We start from the raw sequence: 22,196 nt of genomic DNA on the forward strand, positions 1-22,196 counted from the left end.
AACAGCGGGTCAGAACAGGGGCCAGGCGCCCGACACCTGGATTCTCTCCTGGCTGGGGGAGGGGAGTGGGGGCTAGTGATTAAAGCGGGGGGGGGGGGGGGCGGGAGGGGCAGTGACTACAGCCGGTACCTTCAGGTGCCCATCCAGGGAGACGCTGGCCAGCTGTCTGCGATCAGGGCTGACGCAGCAGCCTGTGACCTGGCCCTGGTGAGCATCAGTAGCCAGGAGCCTGGAAGGGAGAGAGAGTCATGTGGTGTCCCCACCGTTGCCCCCAAAATCAGCTCCCCCGCTGCCCCCCGGGCTGGACCACAGCCAGCGCCCCCAGAGGGGCAGCCCCCCTGGCAGTACCTGCTGCCCTCATGCAGGCCCCAGGTCTCCAGTCCCCCAGCGGAGGTGCCCAGGCAGACGGTCCCATCAGCCAGGAAAACGCAGGCCGAGATTCCAGCGCCACCGCTCAGCAGGGTCTTCAGCTCCTGGGGGAAGGGCGGGGGTGAGACTGCAGAGCCCCCTGCCGGTCCACCAGCTTCCCCTGCCCCCCAGCTTGTCCAGCCCCCAGCCTGTCCCCAGCTCCCCACCCTGCCCCCCCGCCTCCCCATCCTGCCCCTGCCCCCAAACCAACCAGCCCCACAGTGTCCTCCCATGGCAAGAGATCCCCTGAATCTGCCCTGCCCTCTCCCCCGGTACCTGGCCACTCTGCATGTCCAGGAGGTGCAGGGTCCCATCGGTGCTGCCCACGGCAGCCTGGCGCCCGCAGGGGGAGATGGCCACACAGGTGGGGGACGTGGGCAGGGCCAGGGAGACGCTGGAGGTGGGGGGGAGGAGATCAGGGGGGAACGAGGCCCAGGAGCGGACAGGAACCCAGTGCTGCCCACCCCCAGAGCTCGGAGACAGGCAGCACCCCCACCCAGGACACCGTGCCCCCCAGGAACCCCTCCCCTCCCCCAATGGAGCCCCCCAGTCCCACAGGGACCCAGCTCCTCCCCCCCCCCAGGGTAGAGATACGCAGCCCCCCCGCCAGGCTCCCAGCCCTGCAGCCCCTCCCACCCAGTCCGTGGGACCCACACACCCCATCCCCCCCAGGTCACAGGAGGATCCCCCCAACCCAGCACAGGCGCCCCAGGCCGGAGCCCAGCTGAGTGCAGCTGGGAGCAGGGCCGGAGCCCAGCTGAGTGCAGCTGGGAGCAGGGCCGGAGCCCAGCTGAGTGGGAGCCCTAGAGGGCAGGCGCCCGGGGCCCATGGTGAGGCCTGGTGGTGAGGCCCGGGTGCTGGGTGGGAGGGGTGATGGGTAGGGGGTCATGGGGAGGAGCAGGTGGGCACCTGGGAGGAGGGGCAGGCATCCAGAGGCGGGAGGAAGGGCAGGGGACCTCCCACCCACAGCGGCCCCGTTACCTGTCAGGGTGAGGGGCGTCCTGGGCCTTGTTGCGCCAGAGCAGCAGGCGCCCCTCCGGGGGGGCCAGGGCCTGGGCTTGGGCGCCCAGCGAGGAGCCATCAGGCGCGTTGGCTGCCAGCTGGGCCAGGAGGGATGGGTTCTCAGAAAGCAGTGCTGCGCCTGCCTGCACCATCGCCCGGAACGCGCCCACCTCGCCCGGGGGCTGGGCGCTGCCCGCTGTGGGGAGAGACGTCTGTCAGGGGCACAACAGCCCCCAGCACCCTGGGAGCCCCCTAGCAGCCCTATTTCAGCCCCTGGTAGCCCCCCCAGCTTCCATTCCCCCCGGCAGCCTCCAGCCCCACTGGGAGTGCCCCCGGCAGCACTGACATGCCTCCCATTCCCCCAACAGCAGCCCCCAGCCTCCCAGGACCCCACAGCAGCTCCCCCCACCCATTACAGCGAGGCACCTTCCCATGCTCTTGTGGACAGCCCCCACGCCGCACAGGGCTGGCTCCCGACTAGCAGCCCCCAGAGGTGCCCCCCACCCCCAGGCCACCCCGCTCACCGTGCAGGGCATAGGCCTGGCCCAGCACAGGCAGCAGCCCCAGGCGGACGTGGGCAGCCACGAAGCGCAGGTCCGTCAGAAGGGAGCCCAGGAGGTCGGGGCGTCCAGCGCAGACCTGTTGGGACAGCAGGGTCACTTCGGGGTGCTGCCCACCCAGCCCCAGCCCCTGCTACGCTAAGCCCCACCCCCTGCCTCCCGCCTCACCCCACCCTATGCCCAGCCCCTCACCCAGCCCTGCTCCTGCCCAGCCTCTGCCCACCCACTTCCGAATTCTCCACCTCACCCCACCCGCCCAATCCTGCCCCCTGCCAAGCTCCGCCCCTGCCCTCACCCAGCTCCCCCCCCCACCATCCCCCAGTGCCCCATACCCACCAGGTGGTAGGGCAGAGCCGCCAGGGGCCCAGCCTCGCTGCCCTGGAAGCTCCGGGACACGTCCGGGTCGCAGAGTTTCCAGAGATGAGCTGGGGATGTGGGGGAGACTGTCACTCACAATGCTCAGCACCCCTTGGCCGGGGGGGGGTCACAGGCCCAGCCCAGACACCACCCCAGAGCCCCACACGGGGCGACCTCCTGACCTGCTATCAGAGTGTGAACCGCTCGCTCCAGGCCCGGTTCCTTCAGGTAGCGCCGTTCCACCGCCGTCCGCAGGGGGGCACCGCAGAGGTGGAGCCGCGAGCCAGGGGCCTCCGAGGGGGCCCCACACACCCCCGCCAGTCTGGGGGGACAGACGGGGGACAGAGAATACTAGATTCCGGCCAGCGACGGAGCTCGGCGCCAGGTCCTGGGAGCCTGCCAGAGTCTGGAGAGAACCCAGGCATCCGGGATCCCAGCCCCCAACCCCCACTCCCCTCCCAGAGCCCGAGAGAACCCAGGAGTCTGGGCTCCCAGTCCTCCTTCTCTTACCACTAGACCCCACTCCCCTCCCCCAGCCAGGAGAGAACCCAGGCGCCCTGGCCCCCACTCACCCCCTCAGGCTCCTCATCAGGGAATAGATCGGGGCCTTGGGGATGGTCGCTGCGCGGCCCCCAGCAGCTATGCCTCTCTCCCAGGTGACAGGCGCCCCGCCCAGCTCCATCCACATGGTGAGCACAGCGAGGAGATCACGCTCCAGCAGGCCTGCGGAGGACAGAGGAGTGAGGGTCAGGGACACATCTTCAGGGATTCCCATCCCAGGGACGACTCGCCTGGTGCTGAGATGCAGCCAGCTCTGGGGTGCAGCAGCTGGTAGCAATGCCGATTAACACCTCCCAGCACCTCGAGCTGTCTCTTACCGTCTTTGCTGGCCCAGAGGGCGGCGACGGCTATGGTCACTGGCTCGGCCCCGTGCTCCTGCTCCAGGCAGCCCAACATGTGCTGGAGCAGGGCAGGTAGCGCTGGGGGCAGCGTCTGGATCCTCTCCGAGACCTGGAGGGAGGGACACAGGACCCTGAGGGGACCGGAGAGCCCCATGCCAGGGCCGGATGCCTGGGTCCCCTTCTGTCCCCATCCCTCCCTTGGGGTCCCTAGAGGGCAGAAACCCATGCTGGTGGCTCAGATGCCTGGGTCCCCTTCCATCCTGGCCTCTCCCTTGGGGTCCCTCGCGGGAACAGATCTGTGTCGTCAGCCGGGATGTCTGGGTCCCCTTCCGTCCCGGTCCCTCCCCCAGGTTCCCTAGAAGGGGAAGCCCTGCACCACCAGCCCAGATGACTGGGTCTCCCTGCGGGACTGAGGCACCTTTTCATAGACGGTGAAGGCTCGCAGATCCTGGGTGAGCAGCGCCAGGTAGAGGGGCTGCCGGGCACCGCGCTTCAGTAGCACCAGCCGCATCTGGAGAGAGACAGACGGGGTCTCAGCAGGCAGGGAGCCCCTGGGCCAAAGCCAGGGCCCCTGCCCCACCCAACCAGAGCAGGAGAGAACACAGGAGTCTGACCCCCAATCCACCTCTGCTCCAACCACTAGACCTCACTCCCCTCCCAGCGCTGGAATAGAACCCAGGAGTCCTGGCTCCCAGCCCCCCCGCTCTAACCATTAGACCCCAGACCCCCACCAGAGGACCCAGGGATCCGGGCACCTCCCCACCTGGTTGTTGAAAGCCGTCTCCTCCAGCTTCTTGCCGTACAGGGCGAGGTCCCGGCGGACCAGCCCAGCCCGGTCGCAGGGGTCCAGGGACCCCAGGGGGATGATGACTGTGTCCGCCCGTCGCTGTAGGGAATCCAGGAGTCCAGAGCCCTCGCCGATGCTCAGAACCAGGCTCATGCGCTGGGGGGAGAAGAGAGGAGCTGAGCGGGTGGTGGGGTTGGTGGGAGGGGGGGTCCCACGGGGAGGGGGGGCTCGACTTACCGGGGGCAGCCGCACCGGGAGCCAGTCGGAGACGGGCTGCCCACTGTCCCCGTGGATCTGGTCAGCCCCATCAACCAGCACGGCCAGGCGCTGGGCTCCCCGGAGCGACCTGGCCACCGCGGGCAGGAGAGACTCCAGACAGCACACCAGCCCCCTGCAATGGACAGGCAGGGATGGGACCCAGGCATCCTAGGGCACCCAGCCCCCCCAGCTTTAACCCCTAGACCCCACTTCCCTCCAGAGCTGGGAGAGAATCCAGGAGTCCTAGGTCCCAGACCCCCCTGCTCTAACCACTAGACCCCACTCCCACCCAGTGCCAGGAGGGAACCCAGGAGTCCTGGCTTCCAGCCCCCCAACACCCAGCCCCCCCATACCCTTGCTCTAACCACTAGATCCCACTCCCACCCAGGGCCAGGAGGGAACCCTGGCATCCTGACCTGTAGCTGGCGGGGGGCGGGGCCGTCTGGCCCAGCAGACGGCTCAGGCGGGCACACAGATGGCTCAGCACTACCCTGGCGCTGGCCTGGTCCGGTCGGGCCCCGGTGAAGTGGGAGACGACCAGGCAGCGGGTGGGGGAGGCGTCCCGGGCAGGGGGATGGGCGCTCAGCTCCCGCGTCAGCGCCGCCTGGGGAAGGGACAGTGAGTCAGCTGGGGGCGGGGCCTCTCCAGGCCCCTCTCACCACAACCCAGCACAGCCAGACCCCACCCACTCCAGCCCCTCCCCCTCCTCCAGGCCCCACTCACCTGGCCTAATGCAACAGACCTGACCCCACCCCCTCCTGGCCCCCAAGTCCCACCCCCTCCTTCAGGCCCTTCCCACCAGGCTTTATGCAGCAGACCCACACCCCGCCCCCTGCAGGCCCTGCCTACAATCCATCACCAAGCCCCGCCCCTTTCTGCCCCCAGACCCCCTCCCCCCATTGGGTGCCCCAAGGCCCCTCCCCTCAGGCCCCATGCAGACCCCTCCCCCCGTCCTCACCATGAAGACAGTCTTGCCATCACCAGGCGCACCCGTCACCACGTAGAGCCCGCCCCCTGCCCCGCGGCGGGGGGGCCGGCCCTCACGCACCCGCCCGGCCACGGCGCCCAGCAGCTTGCCCCGGGCACAGAACTGGCGCTGCTGGAAGTCCTGGAAGGCATCTTGCAGCTCTTGCCCCTCCTCCTCCTCGCCCCCAGGGGGCTCCGACTCAGCCTGGAGGTGGGGGGCAGAGACAGGCGTCAGCATGGAACCCAGGAGTCTGGGCTCGCAGCACCCTCCGTTCTAACCGCTAGGCCCCACTCCCTCCCCGCCAGGGACAGCGAGTCGCGTTACCTGGAGGAACTGACGTTGGAGGGCGCCCCACAGATCCTGCAGCACCCGGGCCCCAAACTCCTCCAGCCCTTTGACATACGGCCGGCCCTGGGCCACGCCGCCCCACTGGCAGGAGTACCTAGGGGGAGAGAGCAAAGCCATGAGGGAGATACCGTGGGGCCCAGCGATCCCACCGCACCCACCTATCTCCTGGCCCATTACCTGCTTACAGATGCCACCCCCAGGTGCTGGCCCAGATGCCCCTTCAGATCTGCCATCCGGTGCTGAGCGTCCTCTGACTCTGCCACGAAATCTGCCCTCCAGGCTTCCGGCACGGACCTGCCCCACCACAGACAGGTCAGGGGCCCCATGTCCCGTTCCCCGGCCCCCTGTGCCAACCAGTACCCCACCCTGGGGCCGGATCAGCACCCCCTAGAAGGGACAAGCCCCGTTCCCCAGTCCCCCAACATGAGGCTGGATCGGCACCCCTTAGAGAGGAAAGGCCCTGTTCCCCATCCCCCTGAGCCAAGCAGCCCCCCCACCATGGGTCTGGATCGGTGTCCACTAGAGGGAAAAGGCCCCATGTCCCATTCCCTGCCTCTCCCCCCCCAAGCCAGCCAATCCTTGCCATGGGGCTGGATGGGAGCCGGCACCCCTAGAGGGGAAAGGGTGCAGAGTTACCCAAGGAAATCTGGCTCGCGGAGGTAGAAGAACGCCTGGGCAGCAGAACCAGAGTCGCGCCGACTGCTGAGGAACTGCATGACCTCCAGCTCGGTGATGGAGCGGCCCCGAGGGTACGACTTCACCTGCAGCGACGGCACACCGGACTCCATCATCAGCCCCCAAGTGGTGGGATTGAGACTGTTACCCGGAGGGATCCCACTGCTCCCACCGGTCGTGCTACGAAACGAAGGCCAGCCCACAGGCAGAACAGCTCTCAGGCAGGGTTAGACTAACAGGCATCATGGGGAAGAAACACGCCTGGGCCATTGTGAAGTGAGATGCCCGGCTTCCCCCAACCGGAAGGCTGGGGAGGTCTTGGTCTCCACCATGGGTCCGTGCATCTGTGAGCCCCACGCTGAGTGGACACGGCCAGCAGGCCCAGGCCAGCGCCAGCCACAAAGAGCTTTGTGCTGAAGTGAGCCTGGATCCCAACGCACCCACCAACCTCAGCGGAACTGGGGGATTCCCATTGACCTTGGCCACCTCTGAGGCTCCCGTCCCTGGATGCAACACTTCTGGAGCGTGAAACTAGACAGCATGTTTACAGGCTTGCACCCTCTCCTGTGCTTCACCCCATCACCAGAAGGGATCCCACTGTTCCCAGCAGCACTATTCTGAGACACCCAAGCTCTGTCTCTACCCCGGGGTACAGGACACCCTGGCAGGCTCCGACATGCTATGAAGCCAGGCGTGGGCTGACAGAATAACCCCTCCAGTGGCTTTATACTGTTCTAGTGGGAGCGATGTCACCACTACACCAATTTCACCAACTACTGGAACCCTCCCTGGCGTAGTGAGAGCAGCACATCATCTGGCCATGGAAAAACATCACCATGCCTCGCGCCCATTATTGCAGGCCACTCCCCAGGCTGTCCAGTCCTGAGAGGTGTGACTCAACACAGGGACGTGAGTGAGGTGGCAGAACGGCAATGCCAGTAGGTACCGGAGGCAGATGTGCAGGGTGCCCCGTCCCACCAGTATAGCGACTGGGCAGACTGGGCGAGGGAGGCTGCAGCACTACACCCAATCGCCCAGAGTAAATAAAGCAAAATCCCACTTCCACCAACTGTGAAGGAAGGCTCAGCGGCCAGGTTCTGGCAGGCGAGGGGGCTGCAGGGCGGCGTCAGCCACCAGCTGGGTGCAAGGGGCACTATCTTCTTGTCCCCCCAACCCCGATACAACTGACAGGGTGCTGGCAGTGCTCACCCACTCGTACTGGGGGGTGTCCGGCAGGGAGTATTCTCGGGGTACATAGCCGTAACGCTCCCCCAAAATGCCCACGAAGAGCTGGCTCCGAGCCACCTCCGAGAGGCACAGTTCCAGCTGCCTGTATGGGGAAAGAGACCGGGGTCAGCACCAAGGGGGGGCCCCCCACCCCAGCATGGCACCACCCAGCTCCCCGACTCAGCACGGTTCCCCCCAGACTCCTCTCAGCACAGCACCCCCTGCCCCACTCCCTGCAGCAAGACACCCCCCTTCCCAGGGCCACCCAGAGGATTCAGGGGGCCTGAGGCAAAGCAATTTCAGGGGCCCCTTCCATGAAAAAAAGTTGCGATACTATAGAATACTATATTCTTGTGGGGGCCCCTGCAGGGCCTGGGGAAAACTGCCCCACTTGCCCCCCGGCCGGCCTTGGGAAAAATAAACATTTAAAAACCTTCCACATCTCCGCACAAACCCAGTTTTAAGTACTAAAAGGCACTAAAGCTCATTAAAAGGGTTGGACAAATAGTTTCCTTCAAAACTTTTTTTGGATCAAAAACTAGGGGTTTTTAAAAAGCAGAAAAAAAATCACGGACAACGTCTGCTTTCCTTCAAAATTTGTTGTGGGTTTTTTAATTGAAAAGCTGAAATTAGTCTGCCAAAACCTGAACATGGTTTGGGGTTTCAGAAGTGTGTGGCCAAATATTTGCTGTGTTAATTGTTTAAAGAAACTATAAAAAAAATCTGCTTAAAAAAATCCAAAACTTTTGAACCACCTCAGCTTGTGACCAAACGCCTGAGCCCATCCAGTCAGAGACTTTTCCAGGTTTCTGATACTCTGCTGGCTTCCTTGACTCATATCTGTCTCCATAACTTTGGGTTCATTTAGGTTAGAACATAAGAACGGCCATACTGGGTCAGACCAAAGGTCCATCTAGCCCAGTATCCTGTCTACCGACAGTGGCCAATGCCAGGTGCCCCAGAGGGAGTGAACCTAACAGGTAATGATCAAGTGATCTCTCTCCTGCCATCCATCACCTCCCTCTGACAAACAGAGGCTAGGGACACCATTCCTTACCCATCTTGGCTAATAGGCATTAATGGACTTAACCTCCATGAATTTATCTGTTTTCTAGAGACTGGCTCCATAGGGTCCCTCACAAACTGGAGACGGTTACTGTGGGTTTGTCTTTAGTATAGCTTATGTACATACTCCACGAACTGAGCATTTGAGCTTGTTCCAGAATTTGGGATGAGCCTATGTTGTGAAAACTGAAATGCTCAAAATAGCACATCCATGTGAATGGTGCTAAAAGTAAATTAACTCAGGGGTTCTCAAACTGGGGGTTGGGACCCCTCAGGGGGTCACAAGGTTATTACTGGGGGTCGTGAGCTGTCAGCCCCCACCTCAAACCCCACTTTGCCTCCAGCATTTATAATAGTGTTAAATATATTAAAAAGTGTTTTTAATTTATAAGGGGGGGGTCGCACTCAAAGGTTTGCTCTGTGAAAGGGGTCACCAGTACAAAAGTTTGAGAACCAATGAATTAACCCCTCCGGAGCCTCGGGGAATGCGGGGGGAGGGGGGGGGGTCTCCCTTGGTAGGGTTGGGAAGGAGGTAGGTGGAGTATGATATTGGTCTTCTCGTGTGATCCCTCCCCCATGGCTCTCTTGGGTCTATCACTGTTAATCTAAAGTGGCTAATTTTAAATGAAGCTACCCTCCCCTGACATGAATCTCCCTTTGGCACTGAAATTAAATGTAGATTATAATTTGGCATTTGAGAAGTGAAAGGGGTGGCAGCCCTAAGGGAAAAGATAACAGCTTGGCTCTTTATGTTAACTAGCTGTCTGCAAGCCTCAAACTGCTGAATGAGCTTTAGGGTAGGGAAGGCTGTGCCTCCCCAAACAGCCTGGCCCTGCCCCCTATCCAAACCCCCACCCACTTCCTGCCCCCCTCAGAATCCCCAACCCATCCTGCTCCTTGTCCCCTGACCGCCCCCCCAAAACCTCCCCAACCACCACCCCGGGACCCCACCCCCCTGAACCCCCCCTGCTCCCTGTCCCGACCCCTATCCACCCCGCGCCGAGTCCTGACAGACCCTTGGAATGCCCACAATCCAACCCCCCGTTCCCCGTCCCCTGACCACCCCTCCCCCAGAACTTCTGCCCCCTCCCTGTCCCCGGGACACCTTGCCCCTTATCCAAACCCCCCCGCCCCCCGCCGCCCCCTTACCATGCCGCTTACCCCTGCCTCCCTCCTCTCCCGGAGCCTCAGTGGGCCGTGTCCAGGAGCCACCTGGACAGCGCTGCAGCGGCGTGGCTCCAGCAGGACCTGAGCTCAAACCGCTCGGCCGCAGCTCGCAGCCCCGCCCCCTTACCACGTGGCTCCGAGCGGCAGGAGCTCAGGCCCCGCTGGAGCCACGCCACTTTAGCTCTGTCCAGGGCAGCTCCTGGACGCGGCACGCTGAGGCGCCGGGAGATGGGGAAGGTGGAGGCGGGGGGAGCCTCCGACATTCTTCTGTGGGGCCCGGGGCAAATTGCCCCACTTACCGCCCCCTCTGGGCAGCCCTGCCCCTTCCCCCCCGCCCCGAACCCTCTGCCCACAGGGTGGGCACCCACCGCTCCTGCCGTGCCTCCTGCTCGGTGATGCCCCAGCGCAGGTCGATCTCCTGCAGCGCTAGGTGGTGGGGGGCGGCACGGGCGCGCAGGGCGGGCAGCACAGCCCGGAGCACCACGTCCCGCTCGCCCTGCATGTCCCGCACCGGCGACGAGATGAACACGCGGATGCTGCGCCACCTGGAGAGGGACCCATCAAACCCTGACCAGGGGAGCCCAGACCAGCTCGGCCCAGCCCCCACACCAGCCTCTGCCCCCACGATGGACCCCTGTCACCGCGTTACTGGCCCCTGCCCCCCCGATGGGCCCCCCGTCGCCGCCCCCCCCACCGGCCTCTCCCACCCCCGCTGGGCCCCCGTCACCGCCCCCTGCCCGCCCCCACCTCCCCCGATGGGCCCCTCTGTCACCCTGCCACCGGCCCCTGCCCCCCCGATGGGCCCCTCTGTCACCCAGCCACAAGCCCCTACTCCCTGATGGGCCCCTCTGTCGCCTCCTACCGGTCCCTGCCCCCCCCATAGGTCCCTCTGTCCCCCCTAATCGGCCCCCCACTGGTCCCTACGCCCTCAATGGGCCCCTCTGCCCCCTAATAAGTCCCTACTCACCCCCGGACTGGCCCCGCCCATCGCATCCCCTGCCTTTCCCGATGGGCCCCTCTGTCCCCCCGCCACCAGTCCCTGTCCCCCCCATGGGCCTCTGTCACTACCCCACTGGCCCTTGCCCCCCCCATGTGTCCCACTGTCCTACAAGCCCGGTTACCTCCCCTGGACCAGCGCCAGACCACCCAACCCGGTCCCTCCCCCTCCAGCTCAGCCCTAGACCCCGCCATGAACCCCTCCCACACGCCAGAGAATCAGCCCCCCACCCACTCTCTCCCCACCCCCGACTGGTCGCGGGCCCTGTCAACCTCTCACCTGCTCCGGGGGGCGGGGGTCAGGGCAGGAGGGGCGCAGGAAAGCTCTGGGTGCCTGCGGGGCGCCCCCAGCGGGGGGGGCAGTCCGTGGATCTCGTCCATCCTGCCCACGTGCTCCAGCAGGCGGGAGGTGCCGCGCACGGCCAGGAACCTGCGGGGGAGGGAGGGGGACGTTGCAGTCTGTATAATTTTATAAAAATACGCTAATGAGTGAATATAATGTAACTGGAATATGCTTCATGCAAAACGTCTCTTGTCATTACAAAAGCTTATAATCTACTGAGTGTGATCATCCTATTTGTATAAATGTATCACTCTTGTACCTGAAACTAGAAATAGGAAATATAACTCTGAGGGCCTATTGTAATTATGCAAAGTGTGGGCCATTAATGGTGCTTTGGAATCTTGATGACTCCCATTAACCAGGACAATTGTCTGCAGATGGCTCTGTTTTACCTGTAAGTCTCCTTGTATAAGTGTGTGCTGGCAAGTGGGCAATGAAGTATTGGAATCCATCTTTAACCTGGTGTCTTTCCATTGAGAAGGAGGGGGTGGAAACCCAGAGAGGGACAGAGGGTTCCTGCCTTATGCAAAAGATATATAAAGGGGTGGAGGAGCCATCATGAAGAATCCCCTAGCTACCACCTAAGCTGGAACAAGAGCTGCACCAGGGGAAAGAATTGTGCCCAGGCCTGGAAGGTGTCCAGTCTGAGAAAAAACTTACTGAAGCATCTCTGAGGGTGAGATTATCTGTATTCAGTTTGATTAGACATAGATTTGCGCATTTTATTTTATTTTGCTTGGTGACTTACTTTGTTCTGTCTGTTACTACTTGCAACCACTTAAATCCTAGTTTTTGTATTTAATAAAATCACATTTTACTTATTAATTAACTCAGAGTATGTATTGATACCTGGAGGAGCAAACAGCTGTGCATCTCTCTCTATCAGTGTTATAGAGGGCGAACAATTTATGAGTTTTACCCTGCATAAGCTTTATACAGGGTAAAATGGATTTTTTTGGGTTTAGAGCCCATTGGGAGTTGGGCATCTGAGTGTTAAAGACAGCAACACTTCTGTTAGCTGCTTTCAGGTAAACCTGCAGCTTTGGGGCAAGTAATTCAGACCCTGGGTCTGTGTTGGAGCAAATGGGAGTGTCTGGCTCAGCAAGACAGGGTGCTGGGACCCCGAGCTGGCAGGGAAAGCCAGGGGCAGAAGTAGTCTTGGCACATCAGGTGGCAGCTCCCAAGAGGGTTTCTGTGATCCAACCCGTCACAAGGGACAGTTACAAACTGGCCCACATGACACCACCTGCCTGCCCCCCTCCCCGTAAGGCTGAGACTCACCTGAGCACCTGCTCACTGAACCCAGCCAGCTCCACCTCGTCTGCGGGGCTCCTCTGGCACCTGCAACAACACGGTCAGAGCCGCCTCAGCCCTGGGGCGCCCCAGGGAGCTCCCCGACACTCCCAGAGCCACAGGGAGCCCCCCACCCCTCCCCCAAGCCACAGGGAACCCCCGCCCCCAGGGGATCCCCCTTCCCCGCCCTTAGGGAATCCCCACTCCCCTCACCCAGAGCCATGGGGAGCCCTCCAGCCCCAGCCCCCGAGTGCCAGGGATCCCCCCTCCCCCCCTCCGAAAACCACCAGGGAAAAGCCCAGGCAAGGCCTCAGAAGCCCCCACCCCGCAGGCTACAGGCAAGGAATGGGGGGGGGGTCCTAGCCCCCGAGGAGTTACAGTGGGGCGGGTTCATACCCCCAGGACTCCAGGCAGAGGTTCACGAAGAGGCAGTGGGGGGCAACACGATCCCGCACCAGCCGCAGGGCAGGGCCGGCCAGGAGGGCCTCTGAGCTGGGGCTTAGCACGAGCAGGGTGTCCACCTGGGGGGAGGGGGGGAGATACGGTCAGTCTGTGCCCAGCTGTGGGCCCCTTCCTCAGCTAGTGCCCCTCACTCCTGACCCGCAGCCCCTTGCCAGCCCAGCCCCAAGCCCCTCCAGCTCTGCTGGTGCCCTTCACTCCTGACCCGCAGCCCCCTGCTAGCTCAGCCCTTCCTCCCCCCAGCCCTGCCAGCGCCCCTGACACCAGATCCGCAGCCCAGACTCACCGGCTCCCCACGAGCCACCAGGTCCCAGAGACGTCGCTGACGGTGCTGGAGCCGCTGCTCGGCTCCATTGTGGCCTGGGGAAGAGATGGGGTGAGACGCGGAGCCAGGCTGGGCTGGGGGAGAGTGAGTGAGTAGGGACAGGAGGGGCTCTCACCTGGACCTGCTGGTGCAGGCTCTGGACGTTCTCCAGCAGCGACCCGGCCAGCGCCTGCACCTCCTCCCAGGGGCCCGCGGCCATACAGCACCAGGCGCGCCCGCTCTGCCACCGCTTGGCCCATCAGGCCCAGCAACAGGGCCACCTCCAGGGCCTAGGAGAGATGGGGGACTGTGAGCTGGACACGGCCCCACCCACAGGGCACTGCTGTGAGGTGAGTGCAGCACCCTGCCCTGCCCCCAACCCCCACAGGTGTAGAACTAATGAATGAAATTGTTTTTAATTGTTCACTTTATTAATGTAACTTCATAAGTAAAGTTTTATGAATGAAACAATATTCATTCATAAAAACCGGTTACCACAATAACTAGCTAATTAACAGTTAAGATGCTTGTTAAGAGCCATAGCTGTTCAGTCAGCTGCCTTTGTAAGTTTCACTATCAATCCAATTCCTGCTTAAATCACTGAGACTTGCACTGTTTCACTATTGTAATTTCTGTTCACCATTTATTACACTTGCCTACAGTGTAACTTCTGTTCACTGTTTGCCATATTGTAATTCAAACCACATTTTAAAACGCTTACTCCATTTTGTAAGGGCTTGCTGCAACCTTCATTTTTGCAAACCCTGCTGTAATCTTATTAGTTAGTTTAGATGTGTGAATGAGGTATGTATGGATGATGGAATCAACCTCCAGCCCCAGCCTGTCCTGATTAAATAGAGTTCAAACACCAAGGGCTGAAGAGGCAGACAAGAGCCCTAACAAAGTAAGAAGAATCCACCCTAAAAAGAAAAGGTACAATAGAAGGAAGATCAAAGGCCCGGTCCGGTCCGAGGCTGAAAGTCATGTCTGCAATTGACGGGTGATCAATCACCAAACCCAAAGGCAGCCTGACACAGCAAGACCTATAGACTCTGGATTCAAACAAAAGCCTACAAAAAGGATGGGTGAGATGGAAAACTTTGGAGGAGGGTAACATTCTGCTGCCAACATGGAAGGGCATCGGTGCATGCCCAACAGAGACCCAGCTCATCCTTGTGCCCGGCTTTCCTGGCCAGTTAGCCGCCACAAGCTATGAACCCAAGCTGCAAACTCAAGCCACAGACTCAAGCTGGACTGGTAACTATGCAGCAGCTGCAGAACATCTGACGGATGTGTTGTGTGTGTGTGTGTGTGTATAGGTATTAGGTATAATGTGTGTGTTTTAGGATTAAGATATTAGTTATTGGTCATAAATAAAATTGTTATCATAATAAATGTGGCATCTTTGTCTTGACCCCTAAAACGATCCTGTATAAGTTTGTGGGACAACAGGGCACTGCCAGGGGGTGAGCACAGCACCCCACCCTGCCCTCCACCCCCACAGGGCACTGCCAGGGGGTGAGCGCAGCCTACCCCCCAACTCACTGTCATGGGCTCCGGGCGGAGGCTGCGCAGCTCCCGGGCCCGGTGGTAGGGCGTCATCATGGCATTGGAGGTGCAGCAGAGGATGAGGGTGCGGCCGGGCAGGGGGGGCAGGTTGTGCCGGGCAGAGATGCAGATGGCGGCGTCCAGGGCACAGTGATAGCGGACCAGGAGGGCGGGTGTCGGGGCGCAGCTCCCTGGCGGGCACAAGTTGCTGCTGAGTCGCTGCCCGGCCCCCCATCCTGCCCGCTGCCCAGCCCGGCCCCCCCTGCCCAGCCCCCCATCCTGTCCCGGCCCCCTGCAACCTGGCACCCCCCCAGCCTGGCACCCCACCTGCCCAGCCCCCCCACACTGCCCCCTGCCCAGTCCCCCTGCAACCTGGCACCCCACCTGCCCCCCACGGCCTAGCACCCCACCTGCCCAGCCCCCCCCATCCCACCCCCTGCAACCTGGCACCCCACCTGCCCAGCCCCCTGTGGCCACTCCCAGGAGCCAAGCATGGGGCTCTCACCTGGCCTTCTGCAGCCGCTGCTTTTCGCTCTTCACCGCGCGGAAGAAGATGGGGATGGACAAGGCCGCACGTAGCTCCCGGCGCATCCAGAACGGCCGCCCCCGCACCCCGGGCAGGGCCCCCGGCTGCTTCTTTCCGCGCCTCAGCAGCGCCCGCAGCAGCTCCACGTTAGAGAGGCAAGGGCTGTCTGGAGGTGTGTGTGTGGGGGGGGAAGACACACAGTGCCCCTCACTCCTGACCCGCAGCCTCTGCTAGCCCAGCTCTGCCTGTGCCTCTTGCCCAGGGGTGGGCAAACTACGGCCCGAGGGCTGCATCCGGCCCTTCAAACATTTTAATCTGGCCCTTGAGCTCCTGTCAGGGAGTGGAGTCCAGGTCTTGCCCCGCTCCGGGGCTCCAGCCAGGGGAGCCGGGTTGGGGGCTTGCCTGGTTCCGTGTGCTCTCGGAAGCAGCAGTATGTCCCCACTCTAGCTCCTATGCAACCAGGGTGTTCCATACACTGCCCCCACCCCAAGTGCTGCCCCCACAACTCCAATTGGCTGGGAACCACAGCCAATGGGAGCTGCAGAGGTGGCGCCTGCGGACGGGGCAACACGCAGAGCCGCTGGGCTGCACATTCATGTAAGAGATGGAGGGGGGACATGCCACTGCTTCCAAGAGCTGCTTGAGGTAAGCGCCTCCTGGAGCCTGCACCCCTGACCTCCTCCTGCACCCCAACCCCCAGCCCTGATCCCCCTCCTGCCCTCCGAACCCTTCGGTCTCAGCCCAGAGCACCCTCCTGCACCCCCAACCCCTCATCCCCACCCCTGAGCCTGCACCCCCAACTGGAGCCCTCACACACACCTGCACCACAACCCCCTGCCCCAGCCCGGAGCCCCTTCCCACACCCTGAACTCCTCATTTCTGGCCCCACTCCAGAGCCCGCACCCCCAGCCGGAGCCCTCGCCCACACCCCAACCCACAGTTTCATGAGCATTCATGGCCCGCCATACAATTTCCATACCCAGATGTGGCCCTCAGACTAAAAATTTGCCCACCCCTGTTCTTGCCCCTGGTTGTTCGGGGTCTCAGTGCTGTCAATGAATCACAGTTAACTCCCGTGATTAACTCAAAACAAATTAACAAAATTAATCGTGATTCATTGCAGTTATAATCGCACCGTTAAACAGTAGAGTAGCAACTGAAATGTATCAAAGATTTCTGGCTGCTTTTCTACATTTTCAAATGTTTCAATTTCAATTACCACATGGAAAACATAAAGGGCTTCCTTTAGATGATAATTTTTGATTACCAATATTTTTCTTCACCTCATACAAGTGCCGTCGTGCGATCTCTGTACAAATGGAGAATTCTGTATAACAATAACTGTGCTCAGAAACCAGCCAATGTAAAACTTTAGAGAGCCTCCGAGTCCGCTCAGTCCTACTTCTTGTTCAGCTGATCGCTCAGACAAACAGGTCTGTTACAGTTGCAGGAGATAATGCTGCCCATTGATTTACACTATCACCTGAAAGTAAGAACAGGCATTTGCATGGCACTGTTGTAGCCGGCATGGCAAGGTATTTATGTGCCAGATGCGCTAAACATCTGTATGCCCCTTCATGCTGAGACATGTAGCTTTTTCTACTGTGCAAATATTTGTAATCGAAACTAATAAACTCACACGAGCCCCGGACACTTTGTCTTCTGCATTGTGGGTGCAATCGCTAGATTTGTAAATGGAGGAAAACAGCCAAAGATATTTAGGATATGTTTCAGTTGCTATTCGATCAGTAACGGTGCAATTCAACCTGCCATGAACCGCGATTTTTTTTTTAATCTCGTGATTCATTTGTGTCACCGCTTGGCAGCCCCGGTCTCACCTTTCTTCTTCAGCTGCTCCTCCATGTCCTGGATGACTTTATTCGCCGTCAGGAACCGGAAGGGGAACTGCCGGCTGCGGATGATGGACTCCTGGAAATTGGCGGGAGTGTCAAGGTGGGGATCCCAGCAGCCCTCCACCCCACTCCAGTCATCCTATCTTGGGGTGGGGGGGATGGGATTTTGGGGCCGTATCTCACTCTGGGGATCCGAGAGGGGGGGAATTCAGGGTCCCCAGGGCAGTATCTTGCTGTGGGGACCCTGGGGGGGGGGGAGGGGGAATTCGGGGTCCCCAGAGCCATACCTCGCTCTGGGGACCCGGGAGGGGGGGAATCAGGGTCCCCAGGGCCGTACCTTGTTCTCCAGCTGGCTGAGCACTTGCCGGTGGTGCCGCTCACTCACCCCAGCCCCGATGATGTTGCGCAGGTTCCTGAGCATGGCCATGAATGGCAACTTCCCCGAGTCTGCGAGGCAGAGCCCAAAGCACGGTTAGGAGCCCACCCCACCCACAGCCAGGGGGCGCTGTATCCACAAGGGTGCTGAGCTGGCTGCTGCTTCCAGGGGGCGCTCGGCCCCACTGGCCACATTTATAGGGGTGCTGGGCCAGCTGCAGCACCCAGGGGGCGCTGGGAGATCTGTGGCTACCAGGGGGTGCATTCCGGGGGGCCCTTATCCCCACGCAAGCCGCTCATTGCCAAGGGGAGCGGAGGCCAGCTCCTCATGGAGTCTCTTTGTGCCACAGTGGTACCCAGCCAGCCCATGGGCCAATCAGAGACCGGTGCCAGGCCCCCCACTCTGCCCCGAGGCTAGACTCTCCTCGGGGGTGTTACGGCACTGAGCAAACCCTGCTCCAGCTAGGCTGGCCACCTGCCCCATGGCAAGCCCAGCCAGCCCCACACATGCCCTGTCACCCTGCACTCAACACTAGCTCGCACCCTCTGGGAAAAGAGCTAACAGTGACACCTGGTGACACCTAGACACACTCAGGGCACCACTGGGGGCAAGCGCAGCACCCCATGAAGCCCCTCCTTACCGATCAGTTCCTCCCAGACCGCAGCCTTGTTCCCACGCTGGCTAAGCTGTCGGTCCCAGGTCTGGGGCTGCGGAAGTTTCATTCGGGTCCCGGCCCGGGCGGGGTCCCAGGGCCCTGGCAGGTGGCTCCGGGAGAAGGAGCTTAGGTCCGAGGGGTACCTGGGGAGAGGGGGGAGCAGCAGAGACAGGGTGGATCCCAGCAGGGCCTACAAGGGGGTGAAGGGCAAGCCAGGACTCCTGGGTACTGTGCCACCTCTTGGGTTTGGGGGATAGAAAGGAGGAGGGGCTGGGAGCCCTCTCCAGGGCTCTCACCTGCAGCCCAGCAGACTCATGACGTGCTGGGCCGGCTTGGAGATATGCAGCCATCGGATCAGCGCCTTCAGGGAGAAGGGCTTCGTCTCGCGCGGCTCCTGGGATGGCTGACCACTTTCAAACTGCAGGAGACATCAGCAGAGAACCCAGGAGTTCTGGCTCCCAGTCCCCTGCTCTAACCCACTAGCCCCCACTCCCATCCCAGAGCTGGGGACATAATCCAGGAGTCCTGGGTTCCGGCCCCTCTGCTCTAACCAACTAGACCCCCATGCCCCTTCCAGAGCCGGGGACAGAACCCAGGAGTCCTGGCTCCCAGACCCCTGCTCTAACGACTAGACTCCACTCCCCTCCCAGACCAGGGGACAGAACCCAGGAGTCCTGGATCCCAGGCCCCCCCCGGCTCTAACCACTAGACCCCAGTCCTCTCACCTTCGTCTGAAGCTTGCCGAACGCTTGGCGCAGCCGGAATCTCCTCGTCCAGGGCAGAGGTCTCTGGGAGGCAGCTCCGGGAGGAAGAATTGGCTGGCAGCACTGGGGCCGGAGCACAGGACTCCTGAGTTCCCTCCCCGGCTGGCGGGACCCGCGGGCGCCCCCTGGCTTTGCCACGACTCTTGCGCGAGTTGTACTTGGCCAGCTGGTAGGCATCAAATTGCTGGAACTTGTCTGCCAGGCCGGTGCGGAGGCAGCGGGGCAGCGGGGCCAGGGGGCGCCCTGCGCCCGCCAGGCTCTGTGAGGGAGAGGGAGACGGGTCAGTGCTGGCCAGCAGGGGGTGGCATTGGCCGGCGGAACTACCCGCCACTGGGGTTGAGCTGGGGCGCGAGCCGGGTACCTGGAAGAGCGCCACCACCTGGGTCCAGTCGGAGGGCAGCTGCAGGGAGGTACACAAGTAGCGGCGCAGGTGGGGCCGGCAGGGCGGCAGCCAGGCCGCCAGTGCCAGCAGGAAGTTGGCCGTTGCCCGGATGTTCAGCTCCTGGCGCGTATACAGGGCGACCTGTGGGGGGAGAGAGGGGAAACTGAGGCCCGGAGCAAACCCAGGCATCCAAGCTCCCCTGCTCTAACCCACTAAAGCACACTCCCCCTCCCCAAGTCCTGGCATAGGGCACCAGAGACCACCTCCCACCCACTCAAACTGCTTATCCCCTGCCCCGTACAGGGGGGGATTGAACCCAGGCATCCTAGCCAGCAGCCCCACCCCACAGTACCTTAAGGATGAACTCAGGCTCCAGGTGGGCCAGCTCCTCGCACAACTCCACCAGGCGCCCACGCGTCGGGCCACTGGGGGCTCCCAAATCAGACCCCTCCACGAGGGAGCAGCACACCAGGTTCACCAGGGCCAGCTGGGGGGGGAACAGGGAGCAGGGATGAACCCAGAAGTCCCAGCTCCCAGCCACCCTCCGCCCATCCACTAGACAAGGGGTGGGCAAACTTTTTGGCCCGAGGGCCACATCAGAATTGCGAAACTGCATGGAGGGCCAGGTAGGGAAGGCTGTGCCTTCCCAAACAGCCTGGGCCCCGCCCCCTGACTGCCCTCCCCATCCAACTGCCCCCTGCTCCCTGACTGCCCCCCCAGCTGCCCCTTATCCAACCTCCCCCCGTCTCCACCCTGTTACCATGCCACTCAGAGCAATAGGACTGGCAGCCTTGCTGCCTGGCAGCGCTGGTGGCACAGCAAGCTGAGGCTGCGGGGGAGGGAGGACGGAAAGGCAGGGGCCAGGGACTAGCCTCCCCGGCTGGGAGCTCAAAGGCCGGGCAGGACGGTCCCGCGGGAGGATGTGGCCCGGGGGGCCATAGTTTGCCCATCTTTGCAGTAGACCCCACTCCCCTCCCATAGCCAGGGAGAGAACCCAGGAGTCCTGGCTCCCACCCCCCGTGCTGTAACCACTACATCCCACTCCCCTCCCAGAGTTGGGAGAGAACCCAGGAGTCCTGGCCCCCCACTCCCATCTCTTACCTTGTGCTCTCTCAGGTGCTGCTGGGGGCCCTTCCCGGGGGGCTGCTGGGCGCTAGGGTCCCTCTGCCCCAGGGGCTCCGGGCTTGGCTCGGCCTGCAGCTCCGACAGGGTGTACTGGGGCAGCGAGCCAGAAGGGTCGGGGACAGCGTCGGCCCGCTGCGGGGAGAGCGGGGGTGACCCACGGGGCTGGGGACCCCACACAGTGCCCCCTGCCCCGACCACCCCACCCCAACTGTCCCCCCTCAGCGACCCCGCCTTGACCACCCCGACCACCACACCCTACAGCCCCTCCACCCCACAGCCCCTCCTCAGCATCTCCCCACACAAACACACTTCACCTCCTCCCTCTGACTGCTACCAGCATCCCTCCCCCTGGGATTACCCCCTTTGGTGGTCAACAGCGGAATTGCAGCCCCGTGTGCTTCACAGCTACCATGAGTTGGTGCCCGGTCTGAGCCCGGTGCCCATCTTACCCAGGGCGGCTCCAGCTCCTCGCTGCGGGCCGGGATCCCATCCTCACCTCCAGGGGCAAGGGGCACCCGGCTGGGTGTAGAGATGGGGGCAGACACCAGACAGGGCGTGGGGGTCAGGGAGCTCAGCCAGGGGGCAGGGGGCGGGAGAGGGCGGAGAAGCCGGGCCCTGGTCTCCTCTACCCATGCTGGGAGAAGGGGGCTGTGGCCCCCCAGGAAAGGGTTCTCCAGCCAGCAGGAGGCAGGGCTGGGGCGGAGGGCGGGACCTGGAGTTTTCATGGCTGCAGCACCTGGAGAGAGAAGAGTGAGATGAGAACCCAGGAGTCCGAGAGCCCAGTGAGGCCACGCTCCTGCTCAGAGCCGGGAGAGAACCCAGGAGTCCTGGCTCCCAGCCCCCGCTGCTCTGAGCACCAGACCCCATTCCCCTCCCAGAGTCGGGAGAGAACCCAGGAGTCCCGGCTCCCAGCCCCCAACGCACTCCATGGGGGGGGAGAACATTGTCGCCCACCCTTGCCCCAGACCTGCCCCGGCTCCCCCATCAGAGGGTCAGGAAGGGGGGGGGGAGTCACAGAGCAGGGACCGGGGGAGGGGGGCTGCCAGGCCCTGGCAGACCCCCCAAGCCCTGCCCCCATGGAGCCCCTCCCTAGACCAACCCCACTTCTGCGCTGCGCCTTCCCCTGCATTCGCCCCCGCCCCACGGCCCCCCCACGGGCCACGCTACCCACCGACCGCGCACCCGGAAGCACCGCACCCAGCCCGGCTAGTGCCCGGATCAGCTGGTGGGAGGAGCCTGCCAGATCCGCCCCCGGAGCCGGGCTCAGATTTCAGGGAGAGCCCAGGAGTCCGGGCTCTGGACCCCATAGCTGGGACTGATCCCCGGAGTCCAGGCTCCCAACCCCTCCGGTTCTGGCTGGGCGTGGGGGAGCTCAGCTCTGCCCCCCATCTCGGCGGGGGGATCCTGCTCCCGGCCCCCAAAGGGCCGCGTGGGGTCCATGGCGGCGCCCCGCGAGTTGGGAATGACCAGGCGGGGGCTGAGCCGAACCCTCTTTATTGACCCGACTCGCGCCCCCAGGAGCCAGCGCCCCCCACCTGGCCCCCTCCCCTCCTCCTCCTCAGGGGACCGCGGGGAGTGTACGAGGGAGGCCCTGTCTCATGGGGGGGTCCCAAGGAGAGGTGTCAGGTCCTTGTCAGAGGGGCTCCCCCACCCCATGTGGAGAAACCGGGCTCCCCTATACCGTTGAGGGGTGTTGGGGGCTCACCTGTCCCATGGGGGCACCCCTGTTCTATGGGAGACAGGTTCTCCCTCCTGTGCGGAGGTGCCCGGGGCTGCCAGGTCCTGTGGAGGGATCAGGGGAGGGTCTCATCCCATGGGGGGCTCAGAGGGGTCCTCTGTTCTGTGGGGA

The 22,196-nt window shown here is 62.5% G+C and overlaps 2 protein-coding genes across 16 annotated transcripts in view; both read right to left on the reverse strand.

Annotated features, from left to right (window-relative positions):
- Window positions 1–14,857, reverse strand: part of TEP1 (telomerase associated protein 1) — a 52,531-nt gene extending 37,674 nt beyond the window's left edge. For 9 of the 11 annotated variants that reach the window (XR_010592192.1, XR_010592194.1, XR_010592193.1 and 6 more), the window contains exons 1-25: window positions 14,664–14,857; window positions 13,255–13,408; window positions 13,101–13,174; window positions 12,752–12,876; window positions 12,344–12,403; window positions 11,000–11,149; window positions 10,092–10,268; window positions 7,474–7,594; window positions 6,226–6,350; window positions 5,767–5,883; window positions 5,566–5,683; window positions 5,233–5,445; window positions 4,691–4,878; window positions 4,254–4,407; window positions 3,993–4,172; window positions 3,648–3,740; window positions 3,206–3,338; window positions 2,900–3,050; window positions 2,510–2,649; window positions 2,307–2,395; window positions 1,935–2,049; window positions 1,390–1,606; window positions 685–802; window positions 349–473; window positions 130–229 (exon numbers count right to left, since the gene is read on the reverse strand). Coding sequence is in view for 8 of the 11 variants with exons in the window: in XM_065565534.1 (XP_065421606.1) it covers window positions 130–229; window positions 349–473; window positions 685–802; window positions 1,390–1,606; window positions 1,935–2,049; window positions 2,307–2,395; window positions 2,510–2,649; window positions 2,900–3,050; window positions 3,206–3,338; window positions 3,648–3,740; window positions 3,993–4,172; window positions 4,254–4,407; window positions 4,691–4,878; window positions 5,233–5,445; window positions 5,566–5,683; window positions 5,767–5,883; window positions 6,226–6,350; window positions 7,474–7,594; window positions 10,092–10,268; window positions 11,000–11,149; window positions 12,344–12,403; window positions 12,752–12,876; window positions 13,101–13,174; window positions 13,255–13,408; window positions 14,664–14,723 (3,297 nt within the window). In the remaining 3 variants the exon portion in view is untranslated. Of the gene's footprint in view, window positions 1–129; window positions 230–348; window positions 474–684; window positions 803–1,389; window positions 1,607–1,934; window positions 2,050–2,306; window positions 2,396–2,509; window positions 2,650–2,899; window positions 3,051–3,205; window positions 3,339–3,647; window positions 3,741–3,992; window positions 4,173–4,253; window positions 4,408–4,690; window positions 4,879–5,232; window positions 5,446–5,565; window positions 5,684–5,766; window positions 5,884–6,225; window positions 6,445–7,473; window positions 7,595–10,091; window positions 10,269–10,999; window positions 11,179–12,343; window positions 12,404–12,751; window positions 12,877–13,100; window positions 13,175–13,254; window positions 13,409–14,663 lie in introns of those variants that run through there. The other 2 variants (XM_065565539.1, XM_065565540.1) reach the window with 2 other exon arrangements.
- A 3,210-nt stretch (window positions 14,858–18,067) lies between these two features.
- LOC135975266 (telomerase protein component 1-like) lies at window positions 18,068–22,188 on the reverse strand. 5 transcript variants are annotated; one of them, XR_010592195.1, is made up of 8 exons: window positions 21,519–21,669; window positions 20,797–21,083; window positions 20,324–20,479; window positions 19,575–19,709; window positions 19,202–19,363; window positions 18,802–19,099; window positions 18,373–18,494; window positions 18,202–18,219 (listed from the first exon to the last, which is right to left on the reverse strand). XR_010592195.1 is itself a non-coding variant. In XM_065565556.1 (7 exons), the coding sequence occupies exons 2-7, from the start codon at window positions 21,070–21,072 to the stop codon at window positions 18,203–18,205; spliced, it is 1,044 nt and encodes a 347-aa protein (XP_065421628.1). In that variant the 5' UTR covers window positions 21,073–21,083; window positions 22,053–22,188; the 3' UTR covers window positions 18,068–18,202. The 5 variants fall into 5 exon arrangements, 4 of the variants coding, with proteins under 4 accessions (XP_065421628.1, XP_065421624.1, XP_065421627.1 ...); XM_065565556.1 differs by lacking the exons at window positions 18,373–18,494; window positions 21,519–21,669 and adding an exon at window positions 22,053–22,188 and having other exon boundaries at window positions 18,068–18,219; XM_065565552.1 differs by lacking the exon at window positions 18,373–18,494 and having other exon boundaries at window positions 18,068–18,219.
- Between the last annotated feature and the right edge of the window lie 8 nt (window positions 22,189–22,196).

The sequence above is a fragment of the Chrysemys picta genome, chromosome 13 (assembly GCF_011386835.1).
Source record: "Chrysemys picta bellii isolate R12L10 chromosome 13, ASM1138683v2, whole genome shotgun sequence".
Taxonomy (NCBI): domain Eukaryota; kingdom Metazoa; phylum Chordata; order Testudines; family Emydidae; genus Chrysemys; species Chrysemys picta.

Coding starts and splice junctions, on each gene's coding strand:
- LOC135975266 (XM_065565552.1), bottom strand. CDS start 21,654: ATGGGGTCCAGAGCCCGGACTCCTGGGCTCTCCCTGAAATCTGAGCCC. Junction 21,084..21,518: donor TGCTTCCGGGTGCGCGGTCG/GTGGGTAGCGTG, acceptor TTCTCTCTCCAG/GTGCTGCAGCCATGAAAACT. Junction 19,710..20,323: donor AGCACCTGAGAGAGCACAAG/GTAAGAGATGGG, acceptor TTCCCCCCCCAG/CTGGCCCTGGTGAACCTGGT.